The 16398-nt window shown below is 38.4% G+C and overlaps 1 protein-coding gene and 1 long non-coding RNA gene across 2 annotated transcripts in view; one reads left to right on the top strand and one right to left on the bottom strand.

The window, feature by feature from the left end:
• Nucleotides 1–746: 746 nt before the first annotated feature.
• Nucleotides 747–16398, bottom strand: part of ADAM12 (ADAM metallopeptidase domain 12) — a 182687-nt gene continuing 167035 nt past the window's right edge. Inside the window, exons 18-23 of the mRNA XM_054832687.1 lie at nucleotides 14255–14363; nucleotides 11065–11200; nucleotides 10323–10431; nucleotides 9684–9866; nucleotides 3336–3463; nucleotides 747–2101 (exon numbers count right to left, since the gene is read on the bottom strand). Of these exons, the coding sequence (XP_054688662.1) occupies nucleotides 2041–2101; nucleotides 3336–3463; nucleotides 9684–9866; nucleotides 10323–10431; nucleotides 11065–11200; nucleotides 14255–14363 (726 nt within the window). The 3' untranslated portion in view covers nucleotides 747–2040. The remainder of the gene's footprint in view (nucleotides 2102–3335; nucleotides 3464–9683; nucleotides 9867–10322; nucleotides 10432–11064; nucleotides 11201–14254; nucleotides 14364–16398) is intronic.
• Nucleotides 6248–16296, top strand: LOC129209011 (uncharacterized). Its single transcript, XR_008577954.1, has 3 exons — nucleotides 6248–6317; nucleotides 11130–11311; nucleotides 14362–16296. It is a non-coding gene; the product is annotated as an uncharacterized LOC129209011 (long non-coding RNA).

The raw sequence follows: 16398 nt of genomic DNA, 5'->3' as shown, positions 1-16398 counted from the left end.
CTACTGGCAATTACAGGCATAGGGTTGGATGCCCTGAATGGACGTTTCTGTTTCTGTACTTGTAGGATCACGTTGGTGGGTCACATTCATTTTAAACCTAAAGTTTACTGTGAAGTTTATACATGTGCTAAGTCTTACCTAAGCTGGTGCCATTAAATTCAGATGGTAGAACTGCTGACGCAAACAGATATTACAAACATTTTAGCCATTTAATTTCACCACCTTCTTTCACTACTTACAATTTCATCTTATGATTTTCAGTGGTTACCAGAAACATTTTGATACAGCACGATGACTCGTCATTCTAAAAATGGGAATATTCAAACAAGCAAATGGCGATCATGCCTCTGCTTCAAATTGAGATGCCCCCCCTCTCCCCCCAATTTAGCTATAAAGCTACTGCCAACAGGAAAAAGTTAGTGTTTTAACTACAAAATATCTAAAATACACACAAAGCATCATTTTTGTTTCAGCTGCATTGCCAAGCCTAGGATAAGTTGGCATTCTCCTGTTGTAGTAATTTTCCATACATAAAGCACTGTTATTACTATTAGGGTTGCTTTAAGAATTTAAATGTTTTTGCGAGGCATTTGCTTGTGGTTTATTTTGCTTTTCAGCAGCAAACTAAACTATGGTTTATTTTGGTTTATTCAGTTTATCCATAAACATGAGTCCTATGTTGCTACAATAGGGAATAACTGGGAAAATTAAATACAATTACACGTACTGAAATAAGATCCAAATTTCTATCAATGCTTTTATTTTTGCTTAAAGAAACAAAAAGTACAAGCAATGAGGAAACTAACCTATATAAGGTAATAGTTCCTTCTCCCTCTATTTCAACTGATATTTGAAAACGGTTTTTATTACAGCATAGGTGAAACAACTGTATTCAGCAGTGCTACTGAGAAGGTACCGAAGAGATCAGATGTAATGCTACCACACAGTAAAGAGATGAATTTTTTTTCTTCCATGTCTTAGCATAACCAAAGTCTATGTATTAAAATACGAATTTTGATTTGAAAACTAAGAAACCCAGCACAATATTTTAAAAGTTAAATACAAAACAGTAGTAAATATGCAAAATACGGTTGATAAGCAGAGCGATGAGGCAAAAGAAATAAGTATAATAGTTGATTCTTAAAATGTAATTCTTTGTAATGCTTGGCTTCCCCCCACCCCCTGCGTCAGTCTAAACAGGACAGCTATGTGACATAGTGAGATGGTACTACCTTACACACTATAGTTGAATTTAAATACCAAAGCATCAATAAGCTAATGAGACTGGGAGGCCTGATATCTGCATTGATATGTACTAACCATATTGTGTTTGAGGAAAATGAGGTTAAAAAAAATACAGTTTTATGATATACAGTACTTCTTCAGTAAGAGAACTTGTCCAAGTGAATCCGTCCTCTTTCAGCACAGATTTCTCGACGATTTCAAACAGTAACGTGAAAAACTGAAATTACAGTGCAACTGCTAACACTGAGCGATACTTTGGTTAAATACATATGTTACACATCCGTGTGCAGATATCGGGCATTTCACCATGTTCAAGAAGAGATTTTTTTTTTTTTAAAAACCTGACATATTTATTCAAAAGTTTGTTATGAACCATTGAGATCGAGTTGTTTATACATTTGATTTATCCATGAGTATCAGCACTCCTTAAAGAACAGATCAAAACTAAAAACTCTACATAGGACCAATAGAGCAGAATTATTCAAGTTCAATGAAATATTACAAAAAAGGCTTCCTTTTTAGGAAAACGCAGCTATGGTAAAAATATCTACTACAGTGCACTGCACTGTAATAAATATTCAACATAAATTAATAATTTACAAGTACCTGAGCAAGTATACAGAGCACCATAGCACAGCACAGCACCAAAGGCAGTAGCTCAGAATTCTTAAAAATAATGCTGTTTTAAACATTAAAAATTCTAAGTATTGTCATAAAAATGAACTCCAGCTGGAGTTTATAGATAGTGCAAACTTCTGTCTTCACTTTTTAAAATAAAGGTGTCAGATTTTCTAGTCACTTCACATCAGCAGTGTTGCTGGACCTGGATACCTGTGGTGGATGCTTAGGAGCAGGTCTGTCGGAAAGAAAGAAAATAGCAAATTGTTATTTAAATTTTTGTTAATTCTCGCTCCAGCATCACGCTTGAGGCATGAAGATGCATGGTAAAACCTCTTGGAGTTCCCCAAGTTAACTTCAGACGCGTAGCACGGGACTCTCGTGCTGGGAGGAGATCGGGCGTGTTACTATAAACACAAATCTCACCAAAAGTGTAACTGGTACCAGCAGGCTCCTCTTCATTCAGTTCCTGGTTTAATTGCTGCCTGGCCAGTGGGATAAGCTAGCTCAATGCTTCAGGTGTGGCTTTTTAAACTCTTTATTTCTTTGGGTGCTCATCAATTTTGCACCTGTTCAAAAATGCTATTTGATGCTGTAGAGTAGCAGTTGGTGTCAAAAAGTTGTAGTAGTCAGCTTGAAATATTATTACTTTCAGAGTATCTTACTAGAATGGATAGTCAGAAGCCTAGCCAAAGTTCACTCTTGTGATCTTTTTGCTAGAAGTATTAGAAAACTAACTTGTTTCTATTTTTAATTTTCCTGAGCAATATTAAGTGCCTCACTAGTGAAAAATCCTGTAGTTTAAAATACTACTTTTATCTTCCTTGGCACTCACTATTCATTCATAGGAAACTGAAGAATATTGGTAAGTAAATGTCATTGACTATGCCCATTAACATTAGGCATAGTTATTTCACGTCCAGATTTTTTTTTTTTTTGAAGATACAATGTATGTGCTTTCTGAATGTTTTGGATATTATTTTCAGATGATATAAATTGATGTTCCATTGTGAAATATGTGAACAGAAAATTGCTTTTATTGGTGGTTGATCTTAACAGCATTCAGTTCTCAGCCTAATTCTGTAGGTGGTCTGAGTAGGAATTTTTTTTCGGCAAGAGCTTTGTTTCTCTTGCAATCAGTGCTTATTAACTCATTTCTTTTGCAAGGAATTGTATTTATTGGACACTTTTTGTAATTACACAGTCAGATGCTTACCGTCAAACCTTCATACGTAGTATAAATTCTCATACTTCTGTGGCAGTCAGTGCAATTGTGCTGAGGTACTCCCAGTGCGAATCAGTCTGATACTGCGTGCTTTTACGCAAGCAAATAGAAAATGGTTGTTGCGCAGCTCTCGGCAGTGATTTCAGCGGAGCATAGTTACTCAGAGCATAGCGGATCTGTTCGAAGACGTTTTAGCTCTGCCATTGAACAAAGCGCTATAACTCAAGCCATTTTGATCAGAACTAACCTTACGGGAGTCACGTGAGGCGGAGCTTTTGTATGTCCAGGCGCTGTTGTGCACGCAGTGTTGTAGCGCGCTTTGGTCAGAGGGTCTGCTGGAAGAGGCTTCCGAGGAGGGTTTGGTTTGGGGTGTTCCTGTGGGAAAACATGACGTCATATTAGTCGTTGGAGCTGACTTAACATAGCAACAACGGAGAGAAAGTGAAGGTAAGTTCGGAGTGGTTGTGACCAGATCTGTTTAAATGAGTAAGCCGTAACTTATTTTTCATTAACAGACATATTTGAAAACAAAGGTTTAATACTATATTTTAATGACTTTGTTTCTTTTGATTCTTTACTGTAGAAATACTGGGTGCATCTATTCTGGAGTTAGTGATTAATTGGTGGTAAATGAAAACAACATAGATTAAATACATAGCTTTGTAAAAGTAGTTATATAGAAAGATGGAAATACTAGAAATGACTTTAAAATGCAAATGCAGATGACCACACAACCAAACTGCTCAAGTCCAGTTTGAATTGGTAGCATCTGTGGATTTTTTTTTAGAGATGCTGCTGTGCTTTCATTCTGTGGAATTAAATGATTCATTAATAAAGAACAGAAGTCATCTGCTGTCAGGCATGAGCTAATGTCTCTTCTGTGTGGTCCTTGAAACCCTGCAAACATGGTAACGTGTCTGTTTGTGGTCTTCATTATGAAGAACTGGGATAGATTAAGTGACTTGCTCAGGGCACACAAAACCTCTCCAATATATCCAAAAACTCACTTCAGATCCTTCTACTATTTGAAATACATAGTCATGCTTTTTCTAAGTAATTTTAGTCTTTCTTATTAGTTTGCCATAGCTATCATATTAGTAAAGTTGACCAAAACGAAGCAAGGAGAGTTTACAAGCATAATCTCGTTAAAGATCCTCTGAAAGACAAAATCAAAAGAAACAAACAGAGACCTGAATTACTCACAAATAAAGTACAACTTTCCATTATTTGTTTTGAGCATCCCTTTGTTTTATTACTTTTCATGGCAAATGTTTGCTCTTTCAAGAAGGAGATGCAGGTTGACTATCAGTAGGCATTTTGAGAAGTAAACCTCATATATAATAATTTCAAATTTGCCACCACCAACATTTTGAAGCTATATATAATGTCTCTCTTCTTTTTCACTCTCAGCATAACATGTAATAGTTCTTGAGTGAATTGTAAATAGCAACATGAAAAAAATTTCTTATTTTAACTAATATATAGCCAAATCTCATACTCAGTATAAAAATTAGTCTCGACTGTCATCCAGAAGAACTTCTACTATAAAGCAAGATAAACATATCTTGCTATGAGAACTTTGTCTGTGAGCTCTGTCTTTGGGGGTAAAAATAATTGCAAATATTCTTGAAATAATCATGCCTGGAAAATGATGAAATAAACAGCATGCTTGTAAATACTCCATGTAGTTTTATCTCATAGGGCTATCTTGTTGAAAGTCAGAGTTTAATTAAACACTAGTAAAGGAAGTTCTTCAAAATATGATCATTTCCCATGATATGGAACTAGAACCTTGAAACTGTTAAGAGAAGAAATCTTACCATCTGGATTTCTTAACTGGAGTTTACTTTGTGCACTAGATTTCTTACAAAGAAACCTCAGGGTGGATGTTTTGAAGTGAAATATACCCCTTTGGAACAAGTTAGATCACAGCAGAAACTGATGCTTTTAAACAACTGAAATATCTCTAGACTAAAATACACATTTAAGTTGCTTCTGTAATAATTTTGTTAAAACTCCTAATGTTTATTACATGGGAGAGTATATGCATCATCACCTCGAGTGTGACAGCATTTAAAAACGCAAACTTGTAACGAACACGCAGACATTAACATTATAAAGACAGCAAACAACAAACACATCTTTGAACACCATAAAGCCTTGGTTCCCTTGACTGCCTTCACAGAAGCGGCCTTTTCCCTCAAGTACTTTTACATGATTAATCACATGAATTAGTCTGATCACCCGAGTATTCAGCTGTTCGCTTGATGCGTCCCTACTTGTCATTGCACGATGTGTGTTTACTCTTCAATTGGCAGAGTGCTTAGGTACCATAATTGGGAAGAGGAACCGATCCAGGCTCAGCAGTCTAGGGAAACAAAGGTCTGAAGAGCTTCAGATCTGGTAGGGATGAGTGAACAAAAAGAGAGGAGAACTGTCCTTGTTGATTTGTTTGTGTTTATTAGCTGTGTCCCATGTCTCATCACCTCCTGCGACACCCTAGGGAAGGATTGACTTTCTGAGAAGCTCAGAGCAGCAGTGCTAATGGGACCCTATCGGCTGCCTTCCCCGCCGCCCCCCCCCTCTTTTGGCAGGGGAAGCTGGCTGAAATGGCTAATCCATACGTGCTGATCTGGAACAGTTCTTCAGCTGTGGGGTGAGCATCTTCTCATGGCTGAGCATTAAGATAATCTTTCACGCCTAAGCCAAACTAATTCTTTAGGCCCTCTTATTCCAGAAGAAATCTCCCTGTGAGGAAGTATGTTGAAAGAGCAATCATACCATAACTATAACTCTGATGCGTACACAAGCTCAGCGCCTGATTTTTTTTATTATTATTTTTTCCCCCAAAGCTTGTAAAAAAGCTTTGAATTAATATCCTTAAGGAGGAAGTAGCAAAGTGGCTTTACAGAAAGTCTAATGTGGCAAGCTGGTAAGAAAGGGTCAAAAAAAGATACAGGGAAAAAAAAAAGAAAAAAGGGAGGGAATTCAGATAAAAATGGAGATGGAGAACATGTAATGGCTGAGATGAAGTAAAATGGAGGAGCCCTTCATGGAGAGGAGATGCCAGCACTGGGAAATGCCAAAAATATTTGAAGAAATAAATCCCCTCCCCCAGGCTGATTACAGAATGGTCTTTTATATTCTTTTTGTGCCACAGGAGAATCCAAAGTGATACAGCTTTGTATGTTAACATGTGAGGAAACTGGCTGCAGCCTTTGATGTCCTGGTAAGTCCCTGGCACAGCTCACAGTACCACCATGGCTGTGCTTCCCTGCTTCGCCTCTCTCTCCCTTCTCCCAGCCCGATTTTTTCCCTTACAGAGCTTCAGCTCTTCAGTACAAAGAGTTTATGGATGGATTTCTTTGTCCAGTTTTATATCAGCAACTTAGCATTTAATGCATTCAGCCTCTGGATTTGGGGAAGTATTAACTATTGCCATGATCTCTTTTTACAGCTCTGCTAGAAAGAGAAACATAATTCTCATCTTGAGCAGCTGCAAAGACATCAGGTGCACTAAACTTTTGGGTTTTTTTCATTGATTTTTAAATAAGCTACTGGAAGAAGGTGCTTGCCTGAAATGCCCTGGATGAGAAGGGGTGTCTTCCTCAATCTATTTAAATGGGAACTTAATTTGTCTTAGCTGTCTGTGTCTAAAGCCAGTTTGAGGAGTCACAGGAGAGGTATTCAGGGGAATAACTGTAGCAGAATGAGCAGAAGATGAGCCCAGCTCGGTTTTACTAGGGGAAAAGTACAAAACCCCAAGGCTATATTTCCTGTAATAAGGATGACCTGTAAAATATGAGATATATTTTGGTAATAAGATGATGACAGAAGCAGAGTCAGCAACTGAACGCTAACAGTAACAAAACCAAGTGGAAGTGATTAAATCAGAATGCATGGACTGAACCCACGGTTGGGATAAACCTGCATCATTTCCTTGATTTCAATGGTGCTGCGCTGATTTATATTGACCGTGAATCTGGCCTGTAAATAAAGTATGTTTGCCTTGCGAGAGCATCTGAAAAGAAAAAGCTGCTTATCAGTCAAAAGATTGTTAAATATTAAACTTGGCAACAGTTCATCTGCTAAGTGGTTTTTGTTTGGTTTTTTTTTTTGTTGTGTTTTTTTTTACTATTTTACTTACATCTGAAAGGAAATTTTATAGCAAAATAATAATCCATTCATTGCTGTCTCAACAGCCACTAGAGGGGAAAAGAGTTGTCTTAGAGCCTACTTAGTATGTTCTGCCTTAGCTATCCACTGCTCTAAGCCCAGAGGAAGCAGGGAAGTAGCTCGTACTTAAATATACCTCTCAGAAGGGAGAAGCAGGAGGCAGCTGTGAAGCCATAGAAACAGCGAACGGTTTCAGATACTCTTCTTCAGCACTGTGCTGCACTACTGAGCATCTGGATGACATTATGAATGTAGCAATGATTTTTAAAGTGCTTCCTCTTGATGACCTGATGGATGCGCTTCCAAGAGAGTGCTGAAGCAATACATTAAGTAATATCTATATAAACTAGACCAAAACTATTCTCAAGTTAATTTACTTCTTCCAAGCTTTGAGGGAGTAACATTGTTAACTTCAGAAGAAAAGATTTCCTTCCCATACAGTGTTTTCTGTGTCCGTAGGATACAAAAAGTAGCTATTTCTGACAATCTTGAATTGAGGTTATGGACATAAATTTGAAATAAGATGCTCTTTCTTATTCACTAGGTTGCCTTGAGTTGAGTCCCTGTTTGTCCTACTTCTGTTTCATGCAGCAACCAAAAATTGAAAACAGCAATGTTTTGCTGGATGGAGTAACCATCACAACTAATTTAAGCCACCAAACTGAAAAGCTTTGTGGTGGTTTCAGATCTGTCAGTCTTTGGTGATGATACTACCAGAGGTCTTGTATTCTACCTTGCACTTTATGTGGGATTTGAAGGGGAGGGCACTTAGGAACATGAATTGTAGTGGTGCGTTGGGCTGCTTTGATGTGTGACAACAGGCTGGGGCAGATACAGCTGCACCATCAGAATGAGAAATGGTTACTTTCTTGGAAAGCCTTTTCTCCATCTGTCTTCTGCTAGTGGGAGACAGCGTAAGCTTCTAAGTTGCTAGATAAGAAGAAATAGAAGAATTATTTTTTTTTTTAATGGAACCATTCGATTAAGAATCAGAAAAGCACTTGCACTTCAAATCTTCACTTTGACCACTGTGAAATATGCAGAATGTTTTAAGGAATGCAAGAAAATAAACAATGAAACCATTGGAGCTAAAGACAAAAGTGATGCAAACCAATACTACGCCCTATAAAATTGATTTTAGAAAGAATCAGTATTTCCCATTCCCCTGAAAAGGAAAATAAATGACTAGCAAGATGGGAAAGGGAAGAAGAAAAAACTTACATACTTTGAAAGCAATTAATAAACTGGCCACACCTATAAAAGTTGGTCTGAGTGATTTAATGTTCAGACTTAGAGAAAATTATAACTAGATACGCTTTTTGTGCTGTCATAATACATACGCACGCTGCCATGGCAGCTCAGCACTGTCGCATCCCTTTGTGTTTCTGTGTTATATTTACAACCACTGTTCAGTGCACTTCAGCAGCTGTTTCTCATAGCCATAGCCACCTACAAATCATTGGGAAAGTGTCTCAGTGGAGCTCACGAGGTTGCTGCAGGAGGAAGGTGCTCTGTCCTTGGACATCCTAGCTAGGTTCAGATAGGCGCCGTCACTCAAGACACAGCTATTTGAGTACGGATTTGCAGTCTGTGCATCCAAACCAATGTGATACTCATTTAAGATAGCTTGGTGATAACGACATTTACTTCATTTTAATCTTGTGCTATATCCAGAATAGCACAACGTCTACAAAACAGAAGTAGCTGGGTGCCTGATTCTTTGCTTAGACACAGTCACGCTACAAATGCAACCAAAAGAGAGAAGCCAGTGACAAGAAAAGGGACGATTTAATATAGACAACCACACAGATAACTTCATCTACCCTGAATATCGCCTTGAGATGCATCTTACTACAAAAAAAAAAAAAAAAAAGGGGGTTACCAGCTCTATTTAAACATTGCAATGAAAGGTACATCTACATGAAATAGTGTGGTTAATTACAAGTTTGCTTTTCAGATCTGTGCTCTGGGAAAAAACCCAAACAATTCATACAGCCCTTGGCAGAACAGGAGCGCACCAAGCTAATACACCTTTTGCTCTTGCGCAAGACATCTGCAGCTTGACTTCCCAAGCTATATCACTGTACTTGGCACCTTGCTAACAAACCGTACAGTTTCCCCTCCAGTTGGGCAGCTGGCAAGATGAGCCTCTGTTTGCCTGTAATATGGAGCTTGTTTATACTCTTGTGTCTCTTGAGTGGTGAGGAGAGAGTCCAGGATCCTAAATTTTAGGATCACAGTCTTGGTTGGCATAAACCAGAATATCTACACCGCATTTCTAAACTTGTATAAAGCATAAAGGGAATACTGTGGAAAAAGGCCAATATGAAAGATGAGAAACCACTTCATTCCTCTTCACCACATGCAGATACTCACACACTAAATATTAAATAGAAGCTTAAAGAAAACCAATGGTTACCTGGGCAAACCTCAGCGCAGGGTTGGCTGGCAAAGGTCTTTCAGGCACAGCTTGGTGACAGGGCAGCTGGGGAAGGGGTGGTAGGACTCGCTGCGGCGTTTTTAATTGTGGCAAATTGTGTGTCTTCACAGGGTTACTAATGTCAATGATCTGATATGGCAGCGGTCTTCTTGGACCATCTCTCTATAAAAACAACCCCAACCAAGAATTATAAACTTCAAGAGTTAACATAGATGTTAAAGTAGCAATGCTTACGTCATTTGCTTGCTTTTCTCTTCTACTCTGCTTTCATCTACCTTCAACACCTCTGCAAATAGAGAAGCAATTAACAGCTTCCAGAGTCCTACTCAAGCACTAATCCTTCACCATTTTGATGTAGTTCTGGTCTAAGGTGGCTGGCTCTATCCTGGAGACTAAACTATTTCTTTTCTGCACTTGACATCTCCACCTGTCTAAAACTTGGAAGCTGTAAATATATTTTGCAGCCCATGTCAACTCTCATTTCACATATTGTTAGTTCTGCATGATATTAATATCATGTAATAATTGTGTTATAATAAATTACTTAAATGAGATTCAAAATATGTAATATGCTTTTTTCTTCTTTAAAGAAACCCCACAAACTATTTAGGGACTCACTTTTTGTGTGTTTGTATTTTGTGGCTTCATGATCAGATTTTTACTGAGAGATGTGGTATGAACATGATTAGGCTCTGATGAACTGGAAGGCCTTGCTGGGCTCACAGACCTGCAATACAAACGTATATTTATTGAACACAACATTCTGCTTTATAACAGTTTTTTAAACAGTAGCCTCTTTCCAGAATGAGATTTTGCAAGGACTTTCTGACTTTTTATAGTAAACAAGGAAAGTAAAAATTGTCTAGTGCTCCTGCAAGAATAAAAATAAATATTGATTTTTTGGAAACCAGTAGTCTGTTAAATTAGCTTCTGCAATCTGTGGAAATGCAGCTTTGTAACACCCAAGAGACTATTCTAATGAATCTAGCATTTAAACAGTAATGACCTCAAATATGAAAGTTTCAGCTCACTTGACTGAGTTTAGATAAAAGGCCATGCAACGTAATGAAACCATTTCAAGGAAATGAAGATAAAGGCAATACTTCCTTCACTTCTTAATTTTTATCGCAAAAGAGAAGAGGTTTATAGTCAACCCAAAAGCTACATTATTTACTGACAATCAATAAAGTTAACCTAAACCAGGACAAACACTGCAGTTAATACCCAGTGAATATTTTTGTTAAGGCTGGCTCTAGCGTATTCACACCGTTCTGTGATGAACGTCAAGATCAGAGCTGCCATGTTTACAGCTACTTTCTTCTATTATCTATTAGAGAATAATTAGGGAAAATAAACATACCTTAGTTTCTCTATTGTTGTCTTTTTACTTGTAAACAACCATCTCATGAAAGTCTTCCTTTTCAGATACATGATTGATCCAGCAAAGATAAGGCACAGGATGGTTATCAACACTCCTATGGTTAAACTCTTATTATCTGCAACAAAACACATTGAGTTGACTTCTATCAAGAGCCATCCTTATTGAACTGTGGTATGTGGATGGAGCAGGACATTGCTGCCCGGCCAAGTTTCTAACTGCAATGCAGGTGAAGTGAATAGACTATGACTTAAAGACTAATAAACTCTTATTTCTTCTACCCTGATGCTTGAATTTTGGCCTGTTTTAAAGTTATTTCTTTAACATTGGGAAAAAATTGGCTAAAGTACAACGTCGTAGGTCCCTTCCAACTGAACTAGTCAAGTCTAGTCAGATATCTGGGTCCGAACATGAACACCTATGTGTGCTCTGCACTTGTGTTCGGGTTCTGCTTAGATTGTCACCTGCAAATGGGACCACAGGGCGCACGGGCTGTCAGTCTCACCCAGACACCCAGAGGGTGACAGCTGTGGTAGTGCCGACTGGCACCTTCTTCATGGGCTGCCTGCTGCCAGGGCAGGAGGGAGACAGAGGCTGAGAGGGAGGGAGAAGGGACAGAAACACCTAGACCAGGGTTTGGGTAAAGCGGAAACTTTTAAATATTCTGTCCCTCAAACATAAGCAGTAACTCTAGCTCCTTTATAACCAGATTTTAAGGGTTTCATTGCGCTTTAACACTGGGCAAACAGGCTGAAATCCAGACTAGTGTGGTCCAGCCCGGAGGGCTGTCAAGTTGAATCTGGAGGCAAGAGAGGAGCGGAAGGAATGCCTTCAGCAACAGTGCCACATGCTCTCAGAGGGACGCTCTGCTCAGCAAGCGGCTTCAGCCTTCTGTACTTGTTCCAGTTTCCAGAGTGCTTTAAGCCGCTTTAAGTGCCTTGCTGGGACCTGAGTGAGGCATAACGGTGAGATGAACCCTGACTAGACGACTTGCAGCTGAAAGAAAGCCTTATTTTTAGGAAGAGGTGAGCAGCAGCTCTGATCATTATGGATATGTGATATGATCATTGCCTGGAGGAAAGGATGTTGTGATTCTTTGGGACTGCTGACCTAAAAAATGCACACTCCCACAGTAGGAGAAACATCTTCAATCTTCGCCCTGGTAACCTATCATCGCTGTCTCAGCCTTATCCTGATAGATTTTCAGCCAGCTGGCTCTCATCTACTGGCCTAAGCTCACTCAAATGCTGGTGAACACAGTCAGCAACACTGACTGAACAAACTACATGTGGAGCATGAAGTGCTACGCTTCATACCTTACAGCACTGCAGAATAATAAATTCCCCACCATCTCTAAAAGATTCATAAAATTAATGAGCTAAGATTATGCAATTTAAATTAATTAACATCTCTACCTAACAATTAAATATTTAAGGCTTCTTTTTAAGAAAAATACAGTGTCAAAGACGTAGGTTTGTTCAAAGTCAGCTGGGTAAAATCAGTTACTAAATACTAATGAGACCATGTGCCTTGTTTGACTAAGATGAAAGTATTTTATTGAGCTAATCCTTCTGTAATTTGATTTAGAGATGTGCAAACTACTCAGATCATAACCCAAACCACCCCATCAAGTATTCATATTTAAATCCAAGTGTCAGCGATAGAAAATTAGGTCCTCTAGCAATTTCTATATTTGTTTATTCCCGGTATTACTGAATGTAGAAATGTCTTTAGAGAAAAATGGTGAAACTATCATAATTAAACTATTGTTAAATCAATTTTCTGTTACATTGAAGTGTTGGCTTCCAAAACACGAAATGCAAGAATTATGAAAGGTGCCCTATATTTGTCTTCTCCAGTTAGCGTAGTCTATGCAGCACATTAGTATGATATATTTTGTAGCTCCCTATGTACTTAGCTTTCAGGTAAGCTGAAAAAGGCCTATAATACTTTAGAGCAAATCTTAAAAGAAAATGTTTAACATACAAGTAATCACACCAGTTCAGTGCCTGAGCACATCTTACTGACTTGGTAGGTATTTAAAAAAAAAAGATCTTTCAACAGTGAAATCATAATGTGAAGCTTTGTCATGGAAATGACCGTGATGTCATAAATCTACTATTACAATTCACTGCAGGATCTTGCATGTAGAGAATACAATCCACTTTGGTTCTGAATAGTAATATTCATATGAAAACATGCAGATCATTTTCCAGCAAGTTTTATTTTTTATATGTATATGTGAGTAGACTGCTTGTCCTGTCACTTAGACATAAATCAGAAACATGTCTGTGGAAGCCACTAAAGTTACAGTACTCTGGGGAAAAACTGGCATGTGATGATTATCAAATCCTATAAAAGTTCACAATGTGTAGAAATAATTCCTTCTGAGGTTGGCCAAAGGTGAAGTAAGATACTATAGCCAATGTTCTGCAGATTGAACGAGGGGAAATTGGAATACAAGTTACAGAAAATGCACGTCTCCTACTACTATCATATGTGAAGGCAACTTCTGGTAAATGTTTGGAAGCTATCGATAAAATGTAGTTTTAATCTGATACGGTCAGAAATCTGCTGTTTTCCACAATAGAAAAGATCCTCCTTAGAAGCACAATATAAAATATATTTTTGATTATGCCATAATTTTGCATTCAAAATCACTGCAATACCCACTCTTCATTAGGCACACAACTACAGCAGCAGGTTATGTGTACAATAAGGTAGTTCTGTCCCGATGCACTCAGTGGAGAACACTGGAGCTTGGCATATCTCAAGGTGAATCCAAGAGTACTGCAATATTCATCTACCATGGCAACAGGATTAGCTCAAGTGAGGGAGTTAGCTCCTCATCCTCAGCTTAAATCAATACCGTTTCCTACTTATTGCACTGAGCTACTAAACTTGACTGTGTCTCTTGGAAAAAAAAATAGAAAGGCAAAGAAAAGAACCCACCAGGTTCACTGTGCTTTTAGTTATGCAAGAAAATTGATGCACTCACCTGCCCTTGGTTTCGCTTCATGAAATTTTCAAGTTGGTGCCAACATATTTGGCTTAAGCTATTTGATTTACTGACTTATTTCCCAACCTTGCAAGCTCATTGCTTACAAGACTACACTTTGTATTTCCACTCTTTATCATGGAAACAACAAGCAAAGCACGAATTACTTCTAACCTGCTTGCCTAATTGGTCCGCTGTCCATGCTGCCACCAAAGCCTGGCTTGTCACAGTACGGGGGGGCCCAGTCAGCCTCGCAGTGACAGTTCTTTTTATTGTTGCAGACCTGCAAAACAAGACAAATGACTTAACATGAAAAGGATTACCTTACACATCTGTGAGCCGCACTGGCTGATAAGGCCTCCTAATCAGATAGTGACACATCTGAAAGAAATAAAACCTATAGAAGAAAAGAGATGTGCAGGTACCTGCCTATTGGCACGACTAAGAGGGCACAGAGCAACTCGGAGTGCAAGATGTCATGGAGTAACAGGGATCCTAAAAAGCATTCTTTATTTGGCAGGTAATTGTTTGAGTGGCACCAGCTGACAACTTCCATAATACGAGGATAATCACACACCTCTTAAGTCTTATTCTCTCTTTGCCTCCAGCAGCAACATTATCTGCTTTCTAACTTTTGTTCCTCCTGCCTTCACAGAAACGAGTCTCTCTACACTGTTAACGCTGGAAAGCTTTGTCAGCCCACTTGAACACTCCTCTCCATCAAGGGCTTGCACTAGCTTGCATACTGATTTTTCCACTGCTCTCAGATGAACCAGTTGCTGGAAGAACGTGTGAAACTGGAATCAGGGCTGAGGAAACCCTCCCTTCGATATCACACCTGCACTGTCTATAAAGATACAGTCCTCAGTGTTCAGGTGGGTTTCATCTGAGTTAAGGAACAACTAGCAAGACCTGCTTTAGCAAACGCTCCCTGCAGAACAAGAGAGCTCCAAGGGACCGGAGCCCATCATTAACTCAGCTTATCCCTGCTGCACAGAGCAGAAGGAGCCGGTAGACTCATGGCTTTTTCCTCAGGAGGTCCCACAGTCCCAAACACCCATCAAAAGAAGGGCTGCTTTTTATTTCCCTTTGCTACCAGCCAAGTAGTGGCTTTGTTAGTAATACAGAGGCTAAAGCTCCACGCTGTATCGACAGAATACGTGAACCGAACGGGCCCAAAATGGTCTTGCACAGGACAAAGATGGCACAGTCACACGTAGATGCTCCAATTGATTTTTAAATAAAGTTTGTGGGCTTAGGGCTAGTTGTCAATATGGTTCTAAATTCTGTGCTAACACTGATCATCACTGATCTACTACCACCACGGAGAAGCTACACAATAGATTAATAAATGGGTATCTAAGACACTCAGTAGTTCACAAGAGTTTGCAAATACGCATTTTGCTGGCAAGGTCAGCTGGCAGGCTTTCAGAAGGACTGTACTGGCTGTGTCTGCAGAGTATTAAAATATCATTCACATAGCTTAGACTGGCTATGGTCATGTAAAAATGCCAAAAAAAAAAAAAAAATTACTTTTCAAAGACAGCAAGATAATTAAAAATGTCATTTGTTAAGCATTGGGTTTTTTACGTTAAAGTGCTACAGGAGTTCCCATCTACAATTCTACAAGGTAATTTTTTGCTATTCAGGAGTCGCCAGAGGTTCTCCATCGTACAGACTTAAAGATGCTCGTGTAAGCTGATGCTCATTCCAGCACAATGATAAGATGCAGCACTCTCAACACTGCTCAGTTTTTCAAATATGGGATGATAAAATAAGTTAAATCAAATTGAAATCCCTTCTCAGGAGATGACAGAGAATTTCCTATGGCTCTTCCAATGTGGTTGCCACAGCTTTTCACAGAAACAAACAGATCATTGGCAAATCAAAGGCAATAAGGCATAGCTTGACATAATTATAATTTTCATAATATAAACTAGGTTTCAAAACACTTTGATATTATTAACTGATATCATCAATTTTTTCATCCTGCACCACTTTCATACCATGAAACTCATCAATATGGTTTTACTTTATTTTAATACTTTTGGAAATGCTATTCTATTTGAATCTCAATTCAAATGCATATTTTAACTTTTCTGTGTTCACATAGAAACTGTATTTTTTTTAAATGTTAATGGGAATTCTTCATGAAGGAAAGTTAGACTTAAAATTGCTTTGGAGACGACAAAATTCCTTTTTATCACAGGCTGTTAATTAAGAACAAGATAATTGTTACCTGATAAATATTGCTTTGTTAAAGAAAAATAATTTCATTTCTTGCAGTTCATATAAGGGACACTGAAAATGGAAATGCA

This window comes from Grus americana, chromosome 7 (assembly GCF_028858705.1).
Source record: "Grus americana isolate bGruAme1 chromosome 7, bGruAme1.mat, whole genome shotgun sequence".
Lineage (NCBI taxonomy): Eukaryota > Metazoa > Chordata > Aves > Gruiformes > Gruidae > Grus > Grus americana.
Note: the sequence above shows the minus strand (reverse complement) of the source record. Positions and strands in the feature narration are given on the sequence as shown.